At 41.5% G+C, this 21,975-nt stretch overlaps 1 protein-coding gene across 1 annotated transcript; it reads left to right on the forward strand.

The window, feature by feature from the left end:
* Positions 1-1,199: 1,199 nt before the first annotated feature.
* tapt1a (transmembrane anterior posterior transformation 1a) lies at positions 1,200-21,975 on the forward strand. Its single transcript, XM_035650282.2, has 14 exons — positions 1,200-1,497; positions 4,054-4,184; positions 5,919-6,037; positions 10,190-10,352; positions 10,442-10,577; positions 11,233-11,330; positions 11,667-11,736; positions 13,112-13,192; positions 13,643-13,752; positions 13,850-13,909; positions 14,036-14,104; positions 14,284-14,360; positions 15,619-15,788; positions 18,851-21,975. The coding sequence occupies exons 1-14, from the start codon at positions 1,302-1,304 to the stop codon at positions 19,177-19,179; spliced, it is 1,809 nt and encodes a 602-aa protein (XP_035506175.1). The 5' UTR covers positions 1,200-1,301; the 3' UTR covers positions 19,180-21,975.

Raw genomic sequence — 21,975 nt, forward strand, 5'->3', positions numbered from 1 at the left:
ATTTAAATACTCATTCACTGACTGGGCCCTATTATATGCGCATACATCAATTTTTTCCTGCCTAAAAACCTTCATGTACCTTCCTCTCCATACCTCATTCTTGTTTAAAGGGCGTTATGGGAAATGTAGGAAATCATGGCATAAAGGATATGCTCAAACTATCCGAAGATTGGTCAACTTTTAGTTTGATATCTGATAGCGCAGGAGAATCTCAGTGTGGAATTAATCTTAATATGATGTGATGCCCTTATGAATTCCAAAACACTGCCACAGTGTACCAGCTGGCTAAGCAAGTAAATGTCATGTTTGATAACAAATGACTAAAATCTTAATTATTAGATATGGAACGTTGAATATTCAGACTATAGAAGTAATCTGAAGTTGTGGTTTTTTTTTTTTACTAGACTGGAAAAGCTACGAGTTAGATGAATAATTTGTAAAAGCTTAAGGAACATGAGCTTCAGTATGGATTCGTCCTCAGAGAAGTTATCCTGGAGGAGCGTCTCAGTGCTGTTGTTGGGTAGACTTTAAATCCAGTGCGGTTTGGTGGAACTTTGGCGACACCAAGTGGAAGATTTGATACTGCAACAACATTCAAATATTCTATAATTCTCCCGTGTGTCAGACTTAGGTGAGATAATAAAATATGAAATGAAAATGATTTCAAAAAACTTTTTTATGACTTATTCAGTTCCACTGCAAAGCCAAGCAGATATTTTTTTGCAAACAAGAGTATTTCAGTTTTATATTTTATTGTTTCATAAAGGTACCATTTTTAAGAAAATCACATCACATAAACAGTCAATCATATATTGGTTTGATTTATTAATTGGAAAAAAAACGATTGAATCTTTGTATATTTCAAATAAACTGTTGAAACATCATTGGTATAATGTATTTCCAATAAACTGATGAATATTTAATTATTAATTATTAATAACAGTTAAATGGTAGTTTGAAAAAAAACATTGAATCTGAGATTATTTTGATGAAAACATGTCTTTCTTTTATTTCATATTTTAAACGTAACATACATATAAAAATACATTTTGTATTTTTTTATTAATTTATTTATTTTTTAATGAACATCCTCGTTTTCATTTTTCTATTTTCACTGAACAGTTCAGTCTTTTTTTTCCCCTTTTTTTTAAGACTAATAATTTATAAAACAGTTAAAGCCGCCTGGCAACCACTATGACGTCGTTTAGTCCCCACCTGACGAGCTCCTGACCGATGACGTAGCACAGAGCGACGGTGACGCGACGCGACGCGACGCAGCAGCGGCAGCGACCACAGTAAAGATGGCGGACATGTCGGACGCCGAACGGCTGTCAGAGGAGAGAGAAGCCGACACAGAGCTCAGGAAACGACAAAAACGACCGTGGGAGGATTTGCACAAGTCGGCCAAGATCGCCATGAGTCCCGGGCTGCCGGAGACGTTGGGAGTCTACGACATAAGCGCTGTCAGGCGGCGGGAACAGCGGGAGCTCTCGGCAGGTAACCCGTCGCGTCCTCCCTCCCTCCCTCCCTCCTCCGCCTCTAACGGGCGGTTCCGGCTGCTCAAACTAACTCATCCCGGTTCTTACTCTTGTCACCTGGTGACTTCACCGGCTGTTTCCTTTTAACCGCAACGCTTCAGAAAGTTCGAGAGAAGTTCGCGGGGGGAGAGTCGAGAGCTGCTGCTGCTGCTGTTGTTGTTGTTGTTGTTGACGACGGTCATGTTGAAAGACGAGCTGATGAAGAAGAAGAAGGAGAAGAAGAAGAAGAGGAGGAGGAGGAGGAGACGCTGTTTGAAAAGCAGCTCTGGTTCTTGTCCCTCACTCTCTGGTGGTCATGTGACTGTAGTGACGCTGAAGATGATTTATTATGAGGCTGCTGCACTATTCAATAAGATGTTTATTATGAGGCTGCTGCACTATTCAATAAGATGTTTTATTATGAGGCTGCTGCACTATTCAATACGAGTTTTAATTATGAGGCTGCTGCACTATTCAATAAGATGTTTATTATGAGGCTGCTGCACTATTCAATAAGATGTTTTATTATGAGGCTGCTGCACTATTCAATAAGATGTTTATTATGAGGCTGCTGCACTATTCAATAAGATGTTTTATTATGAGGCTGCTGCACTATTCAATACGATGTTTTATTATGAGGCTGCTGCACTATGCAATAAGATGTTTTATTATGAGGCTGCTGCACTATTCAATAAGATGTTTTATTATGAGGCTGCTGCACTATTCAATAAGGTGTTTTATTATGAGGCTGCTGCACTATTCAATAAGATGTTCTTCACTATCACAAACCTGAGCTTTGTGTTTCCCCCATCATTGAATTTGGGGGGCGGGGCTCCCGTTTGAGGGGCGGGGCGCCCCCCAAATTCAATGGTGAAAAGTCAAATTAATTAATTATTTTTTAAATAAAAAGTGAAGTATTTGACATATAATGTCAAGCAGAAGTTATTTAAGGTCACTTTCCTCATACGCCTTATTCCTCATTCCTGTATAAAAGCTTGTGGACGGAACTGAACGTGATTTGTGAACCCTAACCCCCCCAACCAGTAAACCTAGGGGAAACACTGGTGACAGGAAGTGAGCCGTTTGTCCATTTAATTTTCAGACTCAGGGACACAAGTTTTTGCAGCATGATGTGAGATGTCATGTTCATATTTCATGTCTTGACATATTTCTCCCCCCACAGCAGCAGCAGCAGCAGCTGTGTGTTTAAGTGTTGCATCAGTGTTGTTTGTGGCAGGACCTTAAGTGTCGCTGGCTCCACAGTATCTAGGCAAAGTTCACCTTTCCTCTCCTTTTTTGTAGCTGTGACGTAAAGATACAAAGATTCAGAGAGCGCCACACACACACACACACACACACACACACACACACTGCCTCACACCTGTTATGTGTCCTCAGTTGATCGTTGCTCTTTGTGAATTCATCTTTAGTCAAGAACAAGGGTGACGTGTCATGTCAGGCAAATGCTACTAAACACACACACACACACACACACACACATTGGACAGTTGAAAGTACAAATATCAAACACACGGTTGCTGAGATAAGATGCAAATTTTGCTCAAGAGGGAACCACTGTTTGATTCAATTGGCAATGCATTACTCTCGGTCCACGTTTTTAATGTAATCGTTAACTGATTCGCTTGTTTGCTTTCGACCTCTTTTCACCCGACGGCGTGTTGCAGCTCTTTTCCGTGACTCTTGACGGTGTTGAGCCAACATTTATACTGTTGGGTCAATAGACGTTTTGTTCACGTACAGTCAAGCTCATCTTTGTTTTTGAGCTTATGAGGCGTGACATGTTTGACGGGTGTTCTCACGGGGGGAAGTCAAGTGGAAAGGATTCAAAGACGGTGTGAGGTTCTGAGACAATTTTAACAAAAGCCTGCACGTTTCCCTCTTTTTTTTTAGCGGTTCTGTTAATCAATGCAAATATGACTGTATTTTCACTACAGATTGTATCGCTAGTTATTTCCTCAATTAATAGTTTAATAGTTTAGTTGTTTTCTTTAACAAACAGGATGATGTTTTCAAATGTTGTATTTCATCTGACCAACAGTCCAAATCCCAAATGTTTTCATTCTATTACACATTTTCTGTCAAATTATCTACAAATTATTTAATATTTAGTTCTGTTCTTAACCTCAATAATTCAATTCTTCTGATTTTAATTCAAAGATACAGTGTTTTACAGTCGTAGAGTAGTTCAGCACTTTAAGTGACAGCAACATTACAGAAATCAACAATATTTGCCAATAACTCCATGGCAAAGTCTGAAAAATGTGTATTTATCTCTTAAATTCTACTCATTATGAAGTGTTTATTTATCCATGTTTTTTTTTACAAAGAACTTTATTTAGCATACTCAGGTTTTACAAAACTGTTAAACCCCCATTTTTTTATCATTCAGAGAAGTTTCCCCCTCTTTCATTTTGCCGTGCGTCTCTCTGCACATTGTGTCATTGGCTGTGCTTGTGATTGTTGCCGCAGACAATGGCCCTTGTGGTAACACACTGTCGCTCTCGTGTTGTTCCAGATCCGTCGTTCACACACTTCATCTGCACAGAGCTCACCAGAGGGTACTTCCTGGAGCACAATGAGGCAAAGTACACGGAGCGCCGAGAGAGGGTTTACACATGCATGCGTATTCCCAAGGAACTGGAGAAGGTAGGGTGTGATACAGTACAGAGCCCCCTCGACCTCACATGACCTCCATCTGTCTGCTGTCTTTCAGCACATGGACTGTTTATCAACTCTGTGTTTAATTCTTTGCCAATTAACAAGTAAAATTCCAAAGGTTCTATAGGTTATTTTATTTATTTTTTTACAAGTGAGACATTTCTTGTTTTTCTTTTGTTTATTCATTATTTATTTTAACAGTTATAAATATATTCAGGGCATCTGCAGTAGCTGAGGCTAATTTACAGTTTACAGTCCCTGGTTAGTTTTTTTGTTTTTTTAATTGAAACAGTATATAGTTCATTTACAAAAACATTTTATTTTGCCCTGACTCACTGATGTCGGGATGTTTTTGTTGTTCTTCTCATGAGTCAGCAGGTGGCAGTGTTGACTCATCAGATGTGGATTCATCTGCTCCGTGTGAAGCTCATCACAGTGAACACTGTCAATAACCAATAAATACTTATTTGCCAGTTTATGAGATACACTTAATAGCTAAAACTAATGCATCATTATATTCAGTAATAATAATAATAGTTTGTGTTGCTGTAGACCTATATTATGTCAAACTGGGAGACGTTTCTGTTATTTGCCTTCTCTCTCTGTTATAATTAAGGTGGACGAAATAAGATAAACACGTGTAATATAAGATTATTTTCCTTATCCATAAATCATTATTATTATTATTATTATTATTATTATTATTATTATTATTATTATTATTTATCATGATAAATAATTTTAGAAAAACAAATCCCAACATATTAAGACTTTTATGTACAACGAAGAATTCCTCACATTTGAGAATCTGTAGAAATGTTCATCTATTTTTTTTTAGACAGTGACTAAAAAATCTAAATTTTTCCTGAATTTTATTTATGTCAATCAACCAATTAATAAATAGACTCATTTTTGCAGCTCTACACCTACAATCCAACAGCACCCCAGGTTATTAAGTTTACTATTACACCCACAACTGGGTGTATCATTGTCCAAAAAAACAGGTTTTGTACATTTAGTTGGAGTTCATACAGTTTTTAAATCACAGTGATGCATTAAAACTGCACAATGAGGCCATTGAAGGCGACTGCCCTGTGAGTTTACATGTGGTATAAAGATCTTGTTTTTTAAAGTTGAGTGGACCCGAGCTCATACCAACACAGCTCCCATTGGTTTGTTTTTTATTTCGGCGGCAAGAGAGGAATGTGTGTAAACATAACGGACCTAGGGGACTTAAACCATCTTCTTCATTGGTACCTGACATGGCCCCAAGGAAAGTCACACAGAATCCACCAATGAGAGACAAAATCCTCCCTCCAGCCTCCACCAATCCCTCAGCCCCCAGTCCCTTCCTTGTTTTTCACGTTAGAATTGAGGAGACGTCAGTTCACTTTAAAGTATCTGCTTGTAGAATATTCGCTTTTCAAAGGCGCAGCAGATGACTCCTCGTATATGGAGACAGTGAAGGTGAAGGTATGTCTGCTGCTTAAGTTTAAGTCTTTTAAGTGTCACGTTGTGATCAGCAGCTTTCAGCTGGGGTTTTTCTGTTGATCGGCTGTAAATTGTGGAAGTGTATCCCAGTTTTTTCTTAATAGGTTTTGTCCTGGTTTGACACAAACATGCTCGTCTTTCATGACGAGCGGATGTGACCACAGGCCTTTGTCATTCACACTGACAGCGGTTGTTTGACTCGGAGGTGTTGCCGTGTGACTTTTTTTCCAGCTGATGACCTTTGGCTTCTTCCTGTGCGTGGACGCCTTCCTGTACGTCTTCACCCTGCTGCCCCTCAGGGTGCTGCTGGCCCTGCTCCGCCTCCTCACGCTGCCATGCTGTGGCTTCAGGTCAGTGCAACTTCACACACCTTTCACACACTCCCACCCGTTCTCAGACATAGAGAAAAACCACAGCCGTACATACAGTCTCAACATAAACCTACATATAAGAGATAATCCCCCAAAAAAACCCCGGATCCCTCCCTTTGTCTTGATCTGCCCCCAAAATACAGCGGGTTTCCACTTAGTTTCGTGAAAATCTGTTTTAGTAGTTTTGCCTAATCCTGCTCAAAAACAAACCAAAAAAAAATATAAAAACCAACCCAACAATTAAATGAATGGACGGGGGGCGTAAAACCTGTCGTCCTCGGTGGAGGTAACAAACTACTGGCTGTGAGTCCCAGTTGTCTGTGTAGCTATAAGCCAACTCCAGGTTCAGGTGTTGTGACGTGTTTATTTACATTTATTTCACATTAACATAAATGTCAAGGAATTATACATTTGAAAAAAATATACTTAAAAAGCAGTGCAGTACAGCTACAAGGCGTTTGTACTCGGACCCTTCTGATGGGCACTGCCTCTCTACTTCTGTCCGCCTCACTCTCTCTGAATCTGTCTGATTCTCCCCTTGCCTTCCTCCTCCTCCTCCTCCTCCTCCTCCTCCCTGCCTGCAGGGCACGCACATGCCCCTACTGCAGAAGAAGCAGGTACGCCCCCACCAGCCTCAGCCTGCCATGGCTTCATAGTTATCATGATTATCAGTGTCCACATTTATTCACCGGTCTCTCTTCATCTCCATCGTGTGTCTGTGTCATACAGCTTGGCACTGCACTTCATGTCCCATTCTCCGAGGCAAAGCGGCCATGTTGGTTCCCCCAAGTCCTGTTTTTTTTTTTGTGTGTGTGTGTGTGTGTGTGTGTGTGTGTGTTTGCTTTCAAACATACCACGGGCACGTTTGGCCGAGAGTGCATGCTCGTTCTCATCACCATGCTGCTTGTCAGAGGTGCTGCTGCACACGCTCAAGGCCGCCCCGCTAAATCAGATCTTCCACCGCTGGTCACCGAGCAGCTTCTCTGGAGCAGTTCGGAGTTTCTTTGCCTTGTTTAAGATCATCTCTGTGCACTCGTCTTTTTAAGAGAGGCGAAAACTTAAATCCCACACTGCTCTACAGAAGCAAATTGGCTATTTTTTTTTCTGCTCCCCAGCTCAGCTCCTCTAACAAGGTTCTGTAATCAGAAATGAAGCTTTCTCTTCTTTATTCTGGTCCCTGAGTTTTAAATCCCGTTGCATCGGGCTAATGCAGTATGAAAGGAGCGTAGTTATTATGGCTACTTGAAATGCAGCACATATTGCATACTGCACTCAGACATAGTGTTCATGTGTGTTATGGAGATAACGCTTATAGAATAGAGATAGTGAGCACTGCTTTGTTCCGATTGCAGCACCAGCCGGCTGCAGCAGCAGCTTTGAATCCAGAGAGCCATGTGTTCGGAATAACTATAACTACACCATCGGAAATCAAAGCTACTATATATTTACCAACACACGTTTTTCAGTGTAATATGTTTGATTCGAGCTGAAACATGACAAAAACCTACTTTTACTGTTTTATGTCAATTTGAAATTTATATTTTTTTGTTTTTGGTCAAACAAAACAAGTCATTTAAGATTTAACCTGGGCTTGTCATTGGTTTACAGTTTTTTTGAATTATTATTTTTCATACTACTTCAACAGCTTTCCCATTTTTTTTTACGTTTTTCTCCGTCACACTCTCTCTCTCTTCCGTCTTACTTCTCTATATTCTGGCACTTCCTCTGTCCTTGGATGCTACACATTTAATTTTTCTACAATTCTTATCAACCTGCTGCTTGTACATCCTGCATTGAATATAAATCTTAAAACTGAAAAAGACAAAATCTAGAAGTAGATCATGTGTATGACTGAGTCACTTTAGCACTATTGGTTGACCACTAGATGGAGCCGTAACCTTGGGAAAACAAAACACCAAAATCTCTAATATTACTGGAGCGCCTTCCTCAAATTGGTTTATGCATCTTATCCGCATCCTTTCCTTTGTCAATATTATAGAAATGAGAGAAACCAGACAATGGTTAGATGTGTTTATCAAGGTTCTAATACACATGGGTCCGTATTAGCACATCTTTGGTTATGAGGGCAATCATTGTCTTTTATCCTTCAGACAAAAAGGCCCAGATGTTCATCTCATCCTCTTCTCTCCTCAGCTGTGGGCTCAGCTGCACGACAGCGAGACTCTCGGTGAAGCTAATTTACACATTTTTGTTTAAATCAGGCCGTTTCTCATCTCTCAGCTGGAGCCGGCTCCTTAAAATAGTTCCCATATCTACACCTACGTCAACCTCCAACTGCTCGCGTGTGGAGCATGATTCATTTTTTCTTTTTCTGCCTCTTGAGGAGTAGCCCCATTGTCGTTGTGATGCAAGATTAATCAACAGCAGCTTAAAATTGACGAAGGTAACGATGGCTTCTAGAGGAGTTAATTGTCGTCTTGTGCACAAGTCGTTCAAGCACTAGTCAGTGTGTTTTAAGGTGATTGTGAAGTAGCACTTGTACAACTGTGTCCAACTTTGGTAATATTGAGATAGAGCCCGACCGATATATATCGGTCTGATAATAATACTGGCCGATATGAACCTTTCACAGGCATATTTGTATCACCGCTTATGTTGCAGAAAATGCAGAAAAAAGGTGCATTTATGTCTATTATGTTTATTTTCTTAATTCAAGTTACATATATTTTTTTATATTTATTTATTTAAGTTAAACTAAAATATCAAGCCTCAATTACATTTCTTTCTCATAAAGGTTTGATAACGACATCTTAGGAATCATTCATAGATTAGAAATCTTGTACTCCCTAATATCGATATAGTCATCGGCCCCCCAAAAATCCATATCGGTCGGTCTCTAATTGAGATAGATCTTTTACTGATGGTGACTAAAGTATTTATTGTAGAGTAGTAAAAATAAGTATGAAAATAACAGTAAAACACATTGTAATGTGGCTATTCGTGGGGGAACAGTCATATGAGCATGTTAAGAATCAGAAACCTTATCCCTACTAAACATAAATGATTTTGTTCGGTGATCAGCCCGTGTTGTGGTGGTGGTGACTGCAGTTGAAACAGATTTTTCATCGTCCGTGCTGCGTCGTGTTTGTAGACGTATTTACCAGCCACACAGCTGACATGGAATATATCCTTGATGTGTTGGAATTAAGCTTCTCTCTCGGGCTCTTCCCGGTTATCCCTGTCATAAATTCTAAATAACCACTCCTATGGATTTGTCATCCCTCCTCATAACATGCTCCCAAGCTGCTGCTGCTGCTGCCGCCGTTAATTACGAAGGCTGCACATGTTTGAAACACATTACATCCTGTGTGTTTTCCTCCCTGCAGCTCATTGTCCAACCCTATTTGAAACATTTCCAAAATGCTCTATTCATTTTGGATTAAAATATATTACTTCTGGACTTCCATGTGAAGGGATGAAAATAGCCCCTCAAACGGATATGACGTTTTTGTTATTCCGTCTGTTTGGTTGATAAGAACAACAAAGATTTAATCTTATTAAAGCAGAAGTGTTGACCAAATATAGAAAGGAGGAGATTAAACTCCGGAATGATATAACTTATAATAAAGAAGACACTAGCTTTTATAGTTCATAGTCTGTTTTTAGTGATATCACTTCCTGCCGCCTTTTTGTTTTATGCCGCTCATCTCATTTTAAACATAAATGAGATGATTCATCCATGTGTGTGTTGCCCTATGATTTCCTCATGTGGGATAAATAGCAGAGATCATTCAGAGGTATTATGACAGTTAGTAAACAGTGGTACTGTCTGGTGATGTATTATTAAATCAGAGGTAGGACTCACTGTATTCCAAAAAAGTTAAAGGGGCAGCAAGCGATTTGAATCCAATACACTTTTTGTAAAATTCAGCAAATACTTAATTTGTCAGCATACACATACATGTGTTTTATCTTTGTGCAAACAAATTTAGCTGATCACTCAGACGATATCATCTGTGTGCTTGTTAGTTCTGGACATACTGCACTGTGTATGTCAGCATGTTAAAAAAAAAAACACACTTCAAATCTATACTTTAAATGTCTCTACCACAAGTTGATGTTTTGTGTGTGTGTGTGTGTGCGTGTGTGCGTGTGCGTGTGCGTGGTCAGCGGGTCGCGACTGCTGCAGCCAGCGCAGGTGTGCGACGTGCTGAAGGGCCTGATCCTGGTGCTTTGCTTCTCCATGATGCACTACGTCGACTACTCCATGATGTACCACCTGATCAGAGGACAGTCCGTCATCAAACTCTACATCATCTACAACATGCTGGAGGTAGAAACCAACATCTGAAGTTCATACAGCATTGCTTTATTTGCAGAATATAGAAGAAAGCTTCTTGTGATTATTCTGTTCCTGGTCAGGTGGCAGACCGCCTCTTCTCCTCCTTTGGTCAAGATATCCTGGATGCTCTCTACTGGACGGCCACAGAACCCAAAGAACGGAAAAGAGACAGTATAGGCGTCATCCCTCACTTCTTCATGGCCGTCTTTTATGTCTGTATCCTTCTGGCTCAAGTTATTAACAACACCTTGTGAGGTTTTGAGTCTTGAATTGGCAAGATTAGAAGGTTTTTAGTAGAACTATGTTCAACTCTCTCACTCTTTCTTTTCAAACTTCCAAAATGGATTTTTAACAGATGATGTACAGATTACATCCTGGCTGAATGCTCATATTTAACCATTCCTTTGTGACCACTGCAGATAAATAATGCCTTTTAGGGAAAGGGCAACATTACTTGGTAGACAGACACAAAAAAAAAATATTTGTTTTGATTTTCTTTCGTTGAGACGGAAATATCGGAACTTAAAGGCAAAAATCCATAAATATTTGCTCAGGTCAGCAAGGATGATGAACCGCAAAATGTTAATGCACTCTAACTTATGTTTATCTATTAGACTAGAAAGTTTTCATCACTATACTGTACTTTATAAACATTTAGCTGATTGGCCTTTAGTGAGTGGCAAAGGGTCTTGTATTCGATATTCGAGAATATCTCGGAAGAACACCAATGTTGTTGATCACAGGAGCCCTTTTTTAGGCATCAAACTTGTGGTTTTATTTAGGAGGATGTTTGTCAAACTGTCAGTTGAAGTTGTATTCAGTGTGAACTCACTTTCTAAATGAGTTGCTTTCCTGAGTGACTCTCTCTCAGTCCTCCATGCCATCCTCATCATGGTCCAAGCCTCCACCCTCAACGTCGCCTTCAACTCCCACAACAAGTCCCTGCTCACCATCATGATGTCCAACAACGTCAGTGCCCACACACACACACACACACACACACACACACACACACACACACACACAATTTCACACACATACAGTGCACATTGCAGATAGGCAATAAGTGTACGTGCAAACCCAAAATATCATAAAGCACAATAGGCTTTTAAAACACATGCACGTGCTCACAAGCTACATTTCACTTGGGTTTCATTTTGTGCTGATGTGTCCCAGATAAATTGAACCTGCCACATTGGTGATGAAACGCAACTGCAACATTATCGTGTGTGTTGTGTTTACTCTGCGGTAAATCCTGCTAACTGCTAATTCTTTCCTTGTGCTTCTGTTCTCGCTCAAACACAGTTCGTGGAGATCAAAGGAAGTGTGTTCAAGAAATTTGAAAAGAACAACTTGTTCCAAATGTCCAACAGTGGTAAGACGGTCACCGTCATATTTTCTCATAATGTAATTTGATAAACATTATGTTGTTGTTGTTGTGATGTTCTCAGCCTCCATAGAATTCACAATTTAGAGATTGTGAATTGTAATGATATTGAGATGAGACGGGAGTGTCTCACTGCCGGATACTCCCGGATAAAAGGGGAACAATTCATCTAAATAAGTGTCCTTGTACAGAACATTCTGATCCTCTCCTTCTTCAGATCTGTCAGCAGCTGTGCACATATATGGATCTGTTACCTGTTTAATTCCTCATCCTTACACAGGAACCTCTTCTGAATCCGCTTGGCTTTTGAAAGACGAGTACAGACATTGCTAAAGCATTTAATTTACTGTGCATTTCCTCTCATATTCCCCGAGGACAGCATACTTTTTTTTTTTATCTCAGTCGCACTAATTGTATTCTAACGACAGTAGAAGACAATAAGCTTAATCAGCTGCCATTCTCTCGGTTTAGCCACATCTTGGATCGTCGCCTGTTTGTGGAACTGAACCTAGTCATAACTATGAGGGCAGATAATGGCATGCTGAACATTTACAGCTGTGTCTTTATATCTCCATAGATGGCTGCTCATAGCGTGCATTGCTGACCACTAACAGCCTGTAATTTGCAGTTATTGTATTGCATATGTTTTTTTATGTGTTCATTCTGTAACACCTTTTAGGACCTTCTGTTTTAACACACAAACAGCTTAAGCAAGACACATTTATTTGTGTTTAATACACAAGAGTGTGTTTAGTGTTTTAGATAATGTAATAAAATATTTAAAAAAGAACAGCATGAAAACAGCAATAACATAAAAACACTTTTTTTTTTTTTAAATAAAACATTAAGAATAGAGAGAGCCATGAAACAGGAAAGAGAGACAAGATGGTATCAAACAAGTATTTAAAAGCATCTACAGATATTTTTAAATACGAGCTGATTTTAGTAAAAGAAATATATGAGCTTACATTAACAATCAACTGATTAATCAGTCAATCAATTCACTGCCACTTATCCGGTGTACTGGTCAAACTAGTTTTATTAAAATATATCATTTGGAACTACTTATTGACCAAACTGTTGGAAAGCGCTGAAATGCACTATGATGTACTAATACTATGTTTACTTTAATATTAAGCCACATTGTCCCTGTTGGTTTTCCATCATATGTTAATACTTTGGATTGTCTGACTCTCTGTATTTAAGTCTTTTAAACGTATTTAATAGACTTAGAGTTAACTTGAGGAACCCTGCAGGAACCCTGATTAGTATAAAGGAAGTGTGTGTGAATGCAGTTCTGGTTCGGTTGTGTCCCGAATGAAGATGCAGTCTGTACTAATCACATCTTATTTTGATCCTGCAGATATCAAAGAGCGGTTCACCAGCTACGTCCTCCTGATCATCGTCTGTCTCAGGAATATGGAGCAATTCTCATGGAACCCAGGTAACTAGATGTTTGCCATCAAGCTAGAGTTGCACAGGTGTGTTCACCACAGTTTTAAACTCCCAACACAAGGGTTGGTACTTGTCATGGCAAAAAAACAAAAATTTAGACAAGTCTGCTGAGTAGCTCCTTTTTGCGCAGTTTTAGATTGACCCACTGCAACACCTCTGGGAATTAAAACCTCCCACAAACCTTTAGTGAAAGAGACAGAGCGGAGTGAGGGACGAGAGCGGGCGCTTTCTCTGTGACAGCTCTCTGAAAACAATCATCTCCCGCTGACAGTCTCAAAGCCAGAAACACAGAAGATGACAGACGTGGCCTGTCAGGCGAAATCAGAACGCTCATGTACAAATCGTAGCAGAGCCACAGCTCTGTGCTGCTAAAGAGGGATACACATCACACGTCGCCAGTCATTCACTCGCGTTTCATTCTGCACTTTCTTTTCCTCAGACCACCTGTGGGTGCTGTTCCCCGACGTCTTCATGGTCGTCACCTCGGAAGTCGCCGTCGACATTATCAAACACGCTTTCATCACAAAGTTCAACGACATCACCGCAGATGTAAAGGACCGAAATCTCACGTTCATTATTTCTCATTTCTCCCAAGAGTCTCGTACGTTAACAGCAACAACACTGTCACACTCTGCCTCTCCTCCAGGTGTACAGTGAATACAGAGCCAGTTTGGCCTTTGACCTCGTCAGCAGTCGACAGAAGAATGTAAGCTGCTGTCTCTTTTTTTTTATCGCCAACCATTGTGTTTGACTAAACAGCACTGAGCCCACGCAGACAATCAATGACGTTTTGTTGAGTAGCTGTACTCTGTGCCCCTCTGTCGCTGTGTAGGCCTGCACGGACTACAGTGACTCAGTGGCTCGGAGGATGGGCTTCATCCCTCTGCCTTTGGCTGTTCTGGTAAGAGAAGCTCGCCGTCTGTTGCTTTTCAGAAATTAATTCTAGAAGAACTCGTCATCGGCACATGAACATTAGCCAGAACTTCCCACCACAAACTCTAATGCCACTGGATTTCTCACTGTTGGTCAAATGAGAAAGTATGAATTTTAAATGTATTCTACTCTGTGATGTTTTAATAGCTCATCCGAGTGGTGATGACTTCAGTGAAGGTGCAGGGAGCCCTGTCGTACACGTGTGTGTTCCTCTGTTATCTCGGGTAAGTCTCTAAGTTTTGTATCAGGATCTTATTCCACGTCGCCCCGGCCCGGCATCCAGAAGCAAGGGAACTTCTAATCCCAGTATTACCATGCCTGTTCTAACTCTACATGACATTTTCATTCTACACACGCTGCATATATTCTAATAAGACGGCACAAAATGAAGCTCAAGAGGAGATTTGAATTCTAAAACTGATTTTGGTTGTCCGTGCAAATTAATATGGTGATTAAAATATGCAGGCTCAGACCATTGAAATGCAGGTCCAAGTCTAAATTTCCATTTCTGAATCTAAACATTGTATATATTTAGTATAAATTTTAGATGAGTGAATATTTAGGATTTAGGATAAGTGAATATTTACATATCTGTAACACAGACACCCATGTTGACTCTACAGACGTGGTGGCAGAGTCTCTGGGATGCACACTAACACACAGATTCAGAAGCACACACACACACACAGTTACATAAGCATTAACACTGTGGCCTCACGTTCTCCTGTGCCGAGCTGCTGACGGCCTCGCTCACTCTAATTTGCCAGATCCCATCGGGCTCGCACCATTGAAGAGTTTCCCTCAGGGTGAAGAATACAATGTTGTCATCTCTAGTGCCATCTCTGGCCTCCCCCCCACACCCCACCCCCCGATTTAAAAATAGCTCTGCCTTGACCAGAGTGCTGTGCTATGGCAAAGATTCAAGCCACGCTGACACACTCTCAGTCAGAAACATCCTGTCACGGCGAGCGGCGGTCCACAAACCCAAATGTGTCCGTCTCTCTCTCTCTCTCGCTCGTCACAGTGTTTAAGTCTGTGCCTTATTAGCGAAGCCCAGACACACGGAGGGATGGTGCACATCAACGTTCTGGTGCCAGTGGTGGGATGTGAACAGTGGCGACTGAAACCAAACGGTGTAGAGGAGATTCATTAGAGCTGTGGCCCAGCTGGAGACAGAACTGTGATTACTCTGCTCCATCTCAAAACTGAACAATGTTTTGATCCAGATTTGCAAAAAAAAGTTAGATGGAAATTGTACATGTACTTTTAATGTACGAGCTGCCAAAACCATCTGCAATGACAGATTATTTTTGAGTGTATCAGCATTAAAGAATACTGTCAGAACATTGTCTATTAGCCAATATTCTGATTATTGTTTTTGCAAGATTCCTCTGCCGTTGCTGAAGAAATGGAAAGGTTTTTCGATTGTTCCGGTGAGAGATGCAACCCTCTAACTGCTGCCTTTCTCCCCGCATACTATAGGCTGGTTACACTTAAAGTGTTGAACAGCATCGTGCTCCTGGGGAAGTCGTGTGTCTACGTCAAGAGGGCCAACATGGAGGACAAACTGTTCGAGAAGCCCTCCACCTCCGCGTCTTCCTCTGCAAAGACACCCAGCAAAGCTGACCAGGCCAGATGTCCCACGCCTTCAGGTACACCACAATCACCCGTAGTGGCTTATCTTACATCTGGTGCAGAGCTGTGCCAAACATGACGCAAGTGCTAATTTCACACCGACGCCATTTTCCCGTTGATTTATGTAGCAGTAGGAGTAGCAGTTGCTCTTAAAATGAGACGGGATCAGGTGCCCGTAGACACTTTGCTCTCTTGAGGCATTACAAAGAGATTTTGACCAAAAGAACCTGATCTGAAGTCACCGGCGCAGTCTTATGCTGTTACACTGAGAATTATCACCTGAACCTGCAGTTCCCCTCAGTTTGATGAAGCTTCGTGACACACAACACAAAAATGTTTGAGTAAACATTGATTCAAATCGAAAATCTGTTCTTCGGGGGGGGGGGGTTTAGGAACGAGGAGAACGCAGGTTGACCCAGTTATTAGTGGGGAGTGTTTATAATCACTTTACATAATTATTCAAACATCTCAGCTTGATAACGCTCCGCTCACCCTCTCTCTGATTACACTGTGTGTGTGTGTGTGTGTGTGTGTGTGTGTGTGTGTGTGTGTGTGTGTGTGTGTGTGTGTGTGTGTGTGTGTGTGTGTGTGTGTGTGTGTGTGTGTGTGTGTGTGTGTGTGTGTGTGTGTGTGTGTGTGTGTGTGTGTGGGGAGCTGTCAGGGTTCCTACGATCGAGCAGAACCAGACATATTGAAAACCCGGAGTGTGAAGGTTAATATTTCAGGCCTCTATGTAGATACATGTAGGAGCATGGTTTTTTTTTGTAGTTACTTTTTATTAAAGTGTGAACACAACAGCCTGTTATTGGATCTAAATACATTAAATTCCTAGATATATTGTAGTTTTATTCAAAAAATGTACAGTAAATTAAAAAAGGATATACTTTATCAAGTGTATTTCTTTTGAATTGCAAACAAGTTTTTAATAGCAGAACATCGGCTTAAAACATTTTACATATGTATATGGAGATATGATGAAAAGTGTTTTAGACCTAAAAGTGTGGTAATAATGAGACGTCCTGGGATTTAATCTTGCTTATAAATAATGTTGCTCTCTGCCTCCTGCTGCTAGCCTGTTTTTTTTGTTTTTGTCTCTCCCTGCTATGGATCGTCATTGTGTAAATGAGACTACTGTTTTAGAAGTACATCAACCCTTTTATCTCTTACCAGCAGCTGTTGTTACGTAAGGCGTTACAACCACCAGAAGGAAGGCTACTGTACAATATTAGTCGTATTCCTACACTTTATGTTGTTGTTGGAATCTGGAGCATCTGAGTTCTAGAAACATAAAAACAAACGCTCTGTCCTACATTCAAATATTTACTGTACACATCGAGTTCCTCACAAAGATTCATGTAATTTGACAAACTGTCAAACAGACCTTGTACCTGACTTCACGGACAAACACAATAAGCCTCACGGATGTGACGGTGGCAGTATCTCCCTTGTCATCCAAAGCCAAATCCCTGCAGATCTTCTTTTTTTTTTCTCCCCCCGTGTGCCTCAGACTCGCCTGTCGCACTGAGCCAGGAGCTTTACTGTGACAAAGATCCTGACGGTGCATCACGACGTCGCAACGAACATCAAAGCTGCCGCCACCGCTCGCGTTTTTCCAATGACTCTAGTTCCTCGGAAAGCTCAAGGCTCCACGCTGCAACATACAGATCATAAAAATAACCGGTTGAGGTGAAGAGAAAGGATCCAGAGTCTCTTCTTCTTTGGCTCTTTTGGATTTGAACCAGCGGCCTCAGATATCGTGCTCACTTCTCTAACGTTAAACCACTGTGGTGTGAGCTTCCAACTTCACCTGCTGCTCCAGTGGATTCACTGCACACATTTGTTCATGTGCACGTCTTTGTGTTTACAATGATCTGGACTCGCGTAACACTGAGATCAGATGTGCCATCTGTCTCTGCTGCACGTCTCTGCCCAGAGGGCAGAAATGGGCAATGAGCAGTTTACGAATCAGCCGTTTCAAGCCATACGGTGGATAACTTTTATTAAGGCTCACATGACTCGGGCTGGGGGGAACTTTAGTTAGTGTGTGAGTGTAATCAGTGGCAAATTGCACTCCGGACTCCGGAGTGCGGCCATTTTGGTTGCACATGCGAGAGACAGGTGTGCGCGCTCCATCAACAACGTGTACCGTCTTAGAAACTCTTGGCAGATGAATTATTTAGTCGCAATAGATTATACATTATTACTGGATCGAACTAAAACCTCATGTGTCCCGTTGACCTTTTCAAAAAAGTACACTCACTGTATACACACGCTCTCTCTACATGCTCGATGTGTTGCAGTAGTTCCGGACCACAGAGTGTCGGTTCAAAAAAGTTTGCTGTAGCCACGTCGCCTCGGGCTGGGCGGCGGTCTCTGTGGACACGGCTTGTTAATATCCAAACGCTGCTTTGCTCAACTCTCTCTCTCTCCGATATGATGAATTATTCTGTTTGGTTGATTTTCCCTAATGTAACACACTCGTGTGTGTGTGTGTGTGTGTGTGTGTGTGTGTGTGTGTGTGTGTGTGTGCTCACAGTGAAAAGGCTCTGCAGTGTTTTTCTCTTAACATAATGCAGTGGATGATTGTGATGGAGGCCAACGGTGCTGCTCAGTGTTCCTGGTCGCTGATTTTCCCCGTCTCTTTTTTTGTTCCCAATCATTTTCAGTCATCTCTACTCTCCACGTGTTAATAAAGGCTTCAAAATGCCTGGAAGAAATGGAAGATAAAATTTCATTCGACAACAAACTGGTTCCAGCTTAGAGAATCTCCTCACGGGACAGATCAAACTGTCTAGCCGGACGTACATATACGGCTTGTTGATCGGACGTTACCCCCCTACCCCTGTCCTATACGCTTGGAAAGGGAGAGAGCAATCTGCAACCTCACTGCTAGATGCCATTGAATTCGACACCCTGGTGCTTTGAGGTCCTTTAAAGCCAAAGCTGCTTCATTTTCTAAAGCCACAGTCAAATTTATTCAAGGTTGACGGCCTATTATCTAACCTGGAATAACTGGGACACTTACAAGCCCATTTGCCAACACATGTCCTTTTCAATTTTGTCCAACTTCTCTTTACAGGTGATTCCAACGCGGATCAAGTCCCCGCCACGCCCTGCAGCCCACCGTCCTCCTCCTCTCCCTCCTCTCCCTCCTCTGTGACCGCCCAGCCGACTCCCAGGACTGACCTGTTTCCTCCCCCGCCGCCCGCCGCCGCCGCCTCACCTGCCGCACCGGCGAGCCGTCCTCCATCCCCGCCGCCGGCTGAGCCGGAGCAACCCGCGGCCTTGCTCTCCAAAGAGGAGGAGGAAGGGGAGGCGCCAGAAGCCGACGAGGTGAAGCACAGGACTCCCAAAAAAGACCTGCTGGAGATCGACCGCTTCACAATCTGCGGCAACCGCATCGACTGAGCAGCAGCGGCAGTGATTAACCACTCAGGAAAGACAGACAGCAGAGGCCTGTCGGCCCTCCAGGCCAACAGCTGTAGAAAGCTGAGTATTTATCAAAGTCGGCGGCGATACAGTAAGTTAATGTGAACAGGGACGCAGCCCGAGACCATCCTGCTTTTGTTGAAGCCTGAAGCCGAGAAGTTTGACAACGAAAAAGCTTCAGCAGGATTTAACAGCAGGAGACGGTGTGAGTCGCCAGGAGTGTGTGTGTGTGTGTGTGTGTGTGTGTGTGTGTGTGTGTGTGTGTGTGTGTGTGTGTGTGTGTGTGTGTGTGTGTGTGTGTGTGTGTGTGTGTGTGTGTGTGTGTGTGTGTGTGTGTGTGTGTGTGTGTGTGTGTGTGTGTGTGTGGAGGTGTCAGGATGGTTCAGTATTCAGAGTGAGAGCGTGTGATGCAGGGTACGTGTGAGAACACAAGCACTTCCCGTGTGAGCAGCACTGGGACCAGCAGGAGAGAAGGTTCTCAGTTTGCTCAGCAGCCAGACAACGGAATCACTTCCAAATTGCTACCTTCAAGCTATAAACGTCATTTATAAACACTTTTATATTTTCCCCTTTTCCTCTAAAAGGCTTGATAAAATCTAACATCAGCCCAATTTACGAGACAAACAACTCTGATCTGATTTATGTTCGCGATTCAACCAAAAACTGTAGATCTATACCTTGTTAGAATGTGGAAAGGCTTCACAGAGGTTCTTCCAAAAAGGTACTTAAGGTCACAAGAAAGATACATTTGTAAAGTCATGGGGTGATTACAATTTTTTTTTCACCAGTTTCCTTCTAATTCCTTGGATAATTTTATCTTTTTGAGGTCTCTGAAAAATGAAAACAGAAAACAAGAAAAAAAATATTTTTAGGCTGAATTGGTCACATGTTCACATACAACTGGAAATGAGCAGTTGGTCACGTACATTGTTTTGTTTTTTTCAAAAGTACCTTAGCTTAAAGTTCTTTTTTTGGTCGCTGTCTTTTGAACACTGCAACAAACAGTCGCACACTGTTGATATTGGAGTCGACGCATCTCCGATCGTTTCACTCGCGGCTCAGTTCAAGCCAAAATGAAAGTTTATACCTCAGTTGGAAAAGAACTGTGACTCTTAAAAGTGGAGCATTTCATTTACAAAGCCGACAGTTAGTCATTTGCATTGTCAACAACTGAGAAACCTTTTAAGATAATCGTGAGGTCCCTCTCGTCACCTTGTCCCCGACGACTAATATTCCATATCACATCCGGTTTAAGATTATGACGAGTGTGATTCTGTTGGATGAAAATCGTATTAAAGTAGAACGTTTGCACTGATCGACCACATTGTCTTATATACGACAGGTCGCGTTTCTCATCGGACTGTCGAGTAATATTCTAATGTTTACATCTTTAGAAAAAGAGAAAAGCAATATTTCCACAACAGAATGCCTTCTGTTCTTTTCTTTTTTGCATCCATACGTCTAATTTTGTCGACTGACCTTGTGAATTTCTTTTTGCTATAATTTAAACTTGTCTTTTATTGCAATGAAAAATCTATGGAGACGATATTGAACAGACCAGTTATTATATATATATATACCATCAAGCTTGATTTTGCTACCCATGTTTTTTTTGTAATTAAGTGTAAACAAAATTTGATGTATTATTCCTAACATTATATATCCGAGTGCTATAATCACACGTTTCCTGCGGCCAGACCAAATATTTCAGCACTGTCAGAGAATCTCATCATCAAATCAATCAATCAATCAATCAATATCGGTACGTTATGCAGCACTTCCTGGTTCCTGCACCAGGTTGTACTTTGCATTTCCTTCTAGTTTTTCCACAGCAACAGTTTTGTGCATCAGTATTATTAGCATAGAGTATTATTTTTGGCAGAATTATTACGATAAATACATTTGACTGGTACAAGATTGAATTATTAGGGTTGAAAATTACAGTTTCAAAATTAAAGCTGGTGAATTTTATAACTGTCTAGAATCAATTCTCTCAGAGTTCCTTTGTTCCCCCTCTTCCTGTCCCTCTCAATTTTCCGGGGAGTCATATAAAAGGTCATTTCTTTCCTGCCTTGTTAATAAGTCAAACATGAATGTTTTATTTTAATATTTTTGCAGTAAGCAGAAAGAAAATGTATAAAGTGTTTACACATATCAGCATTGATTTGATTCTGTTTTGGTGCGAGAGAGAAAATAATGATGTTCATTACCATTGTAATATAAGATAATTCTATATTTTTGGAGCTGCCACATATATATATGTATATATATTTTCTTTTCTTTTTTTGCCGCATGAAACCTGACTATCAAACGTCTCGTCTCCACCGGCCTGAGCTCAGCCTCGCTGTGGTTGCCCGGGTTCAAAGTCTTCACTGTCGGCTGAATGAGCCGGACTGGTCCCAGTCTGTACCGGACTGGTCCCAGTCTGTACCTGACTGGTCCCAGGTTGTACCTGACTGGTCCCATTCTGTACCTGACTGGTCCCATTCTGTACCGGACTGGTCCCAGTCTGTACCGGACTGGTCCCAGGTTGTACCTGACTGGTCCCAGTCTGTACCTGACTGGTCCCAGGTTGTACCGGACTGGTCCCAGTCTGTACCTGACGGAACTAAAACTGGACCCAGCTGAGCTCAGCCGCGCCAACGGAGACGAGGCACTTTTGCCCTTATGCAAGCCGGTCATGTACACCGCCTGCTTTGGTTTCACCAGTTTGGTTCCTTTTATTTAATTGTATGAAAATGCCTTCTTTTGGATCAATAAAAAGTTTTAGTTTTT

This window comes from Scophthalmus maximus, chromosome 9, assembly GCF_022379125.1.
Source record: "Scophthalmus maximus strain ysfricsl-2021 chromosome 9, ASM2237912v1, whole genome shotgun sequence".
Taxonomy (NCBI): Eukaryota; Metazoa; Chordata; class Actinopteri; order Pleuronectiformes; family Scophthalmidae; genus Scophthalmus; species Scophthalmus maximus.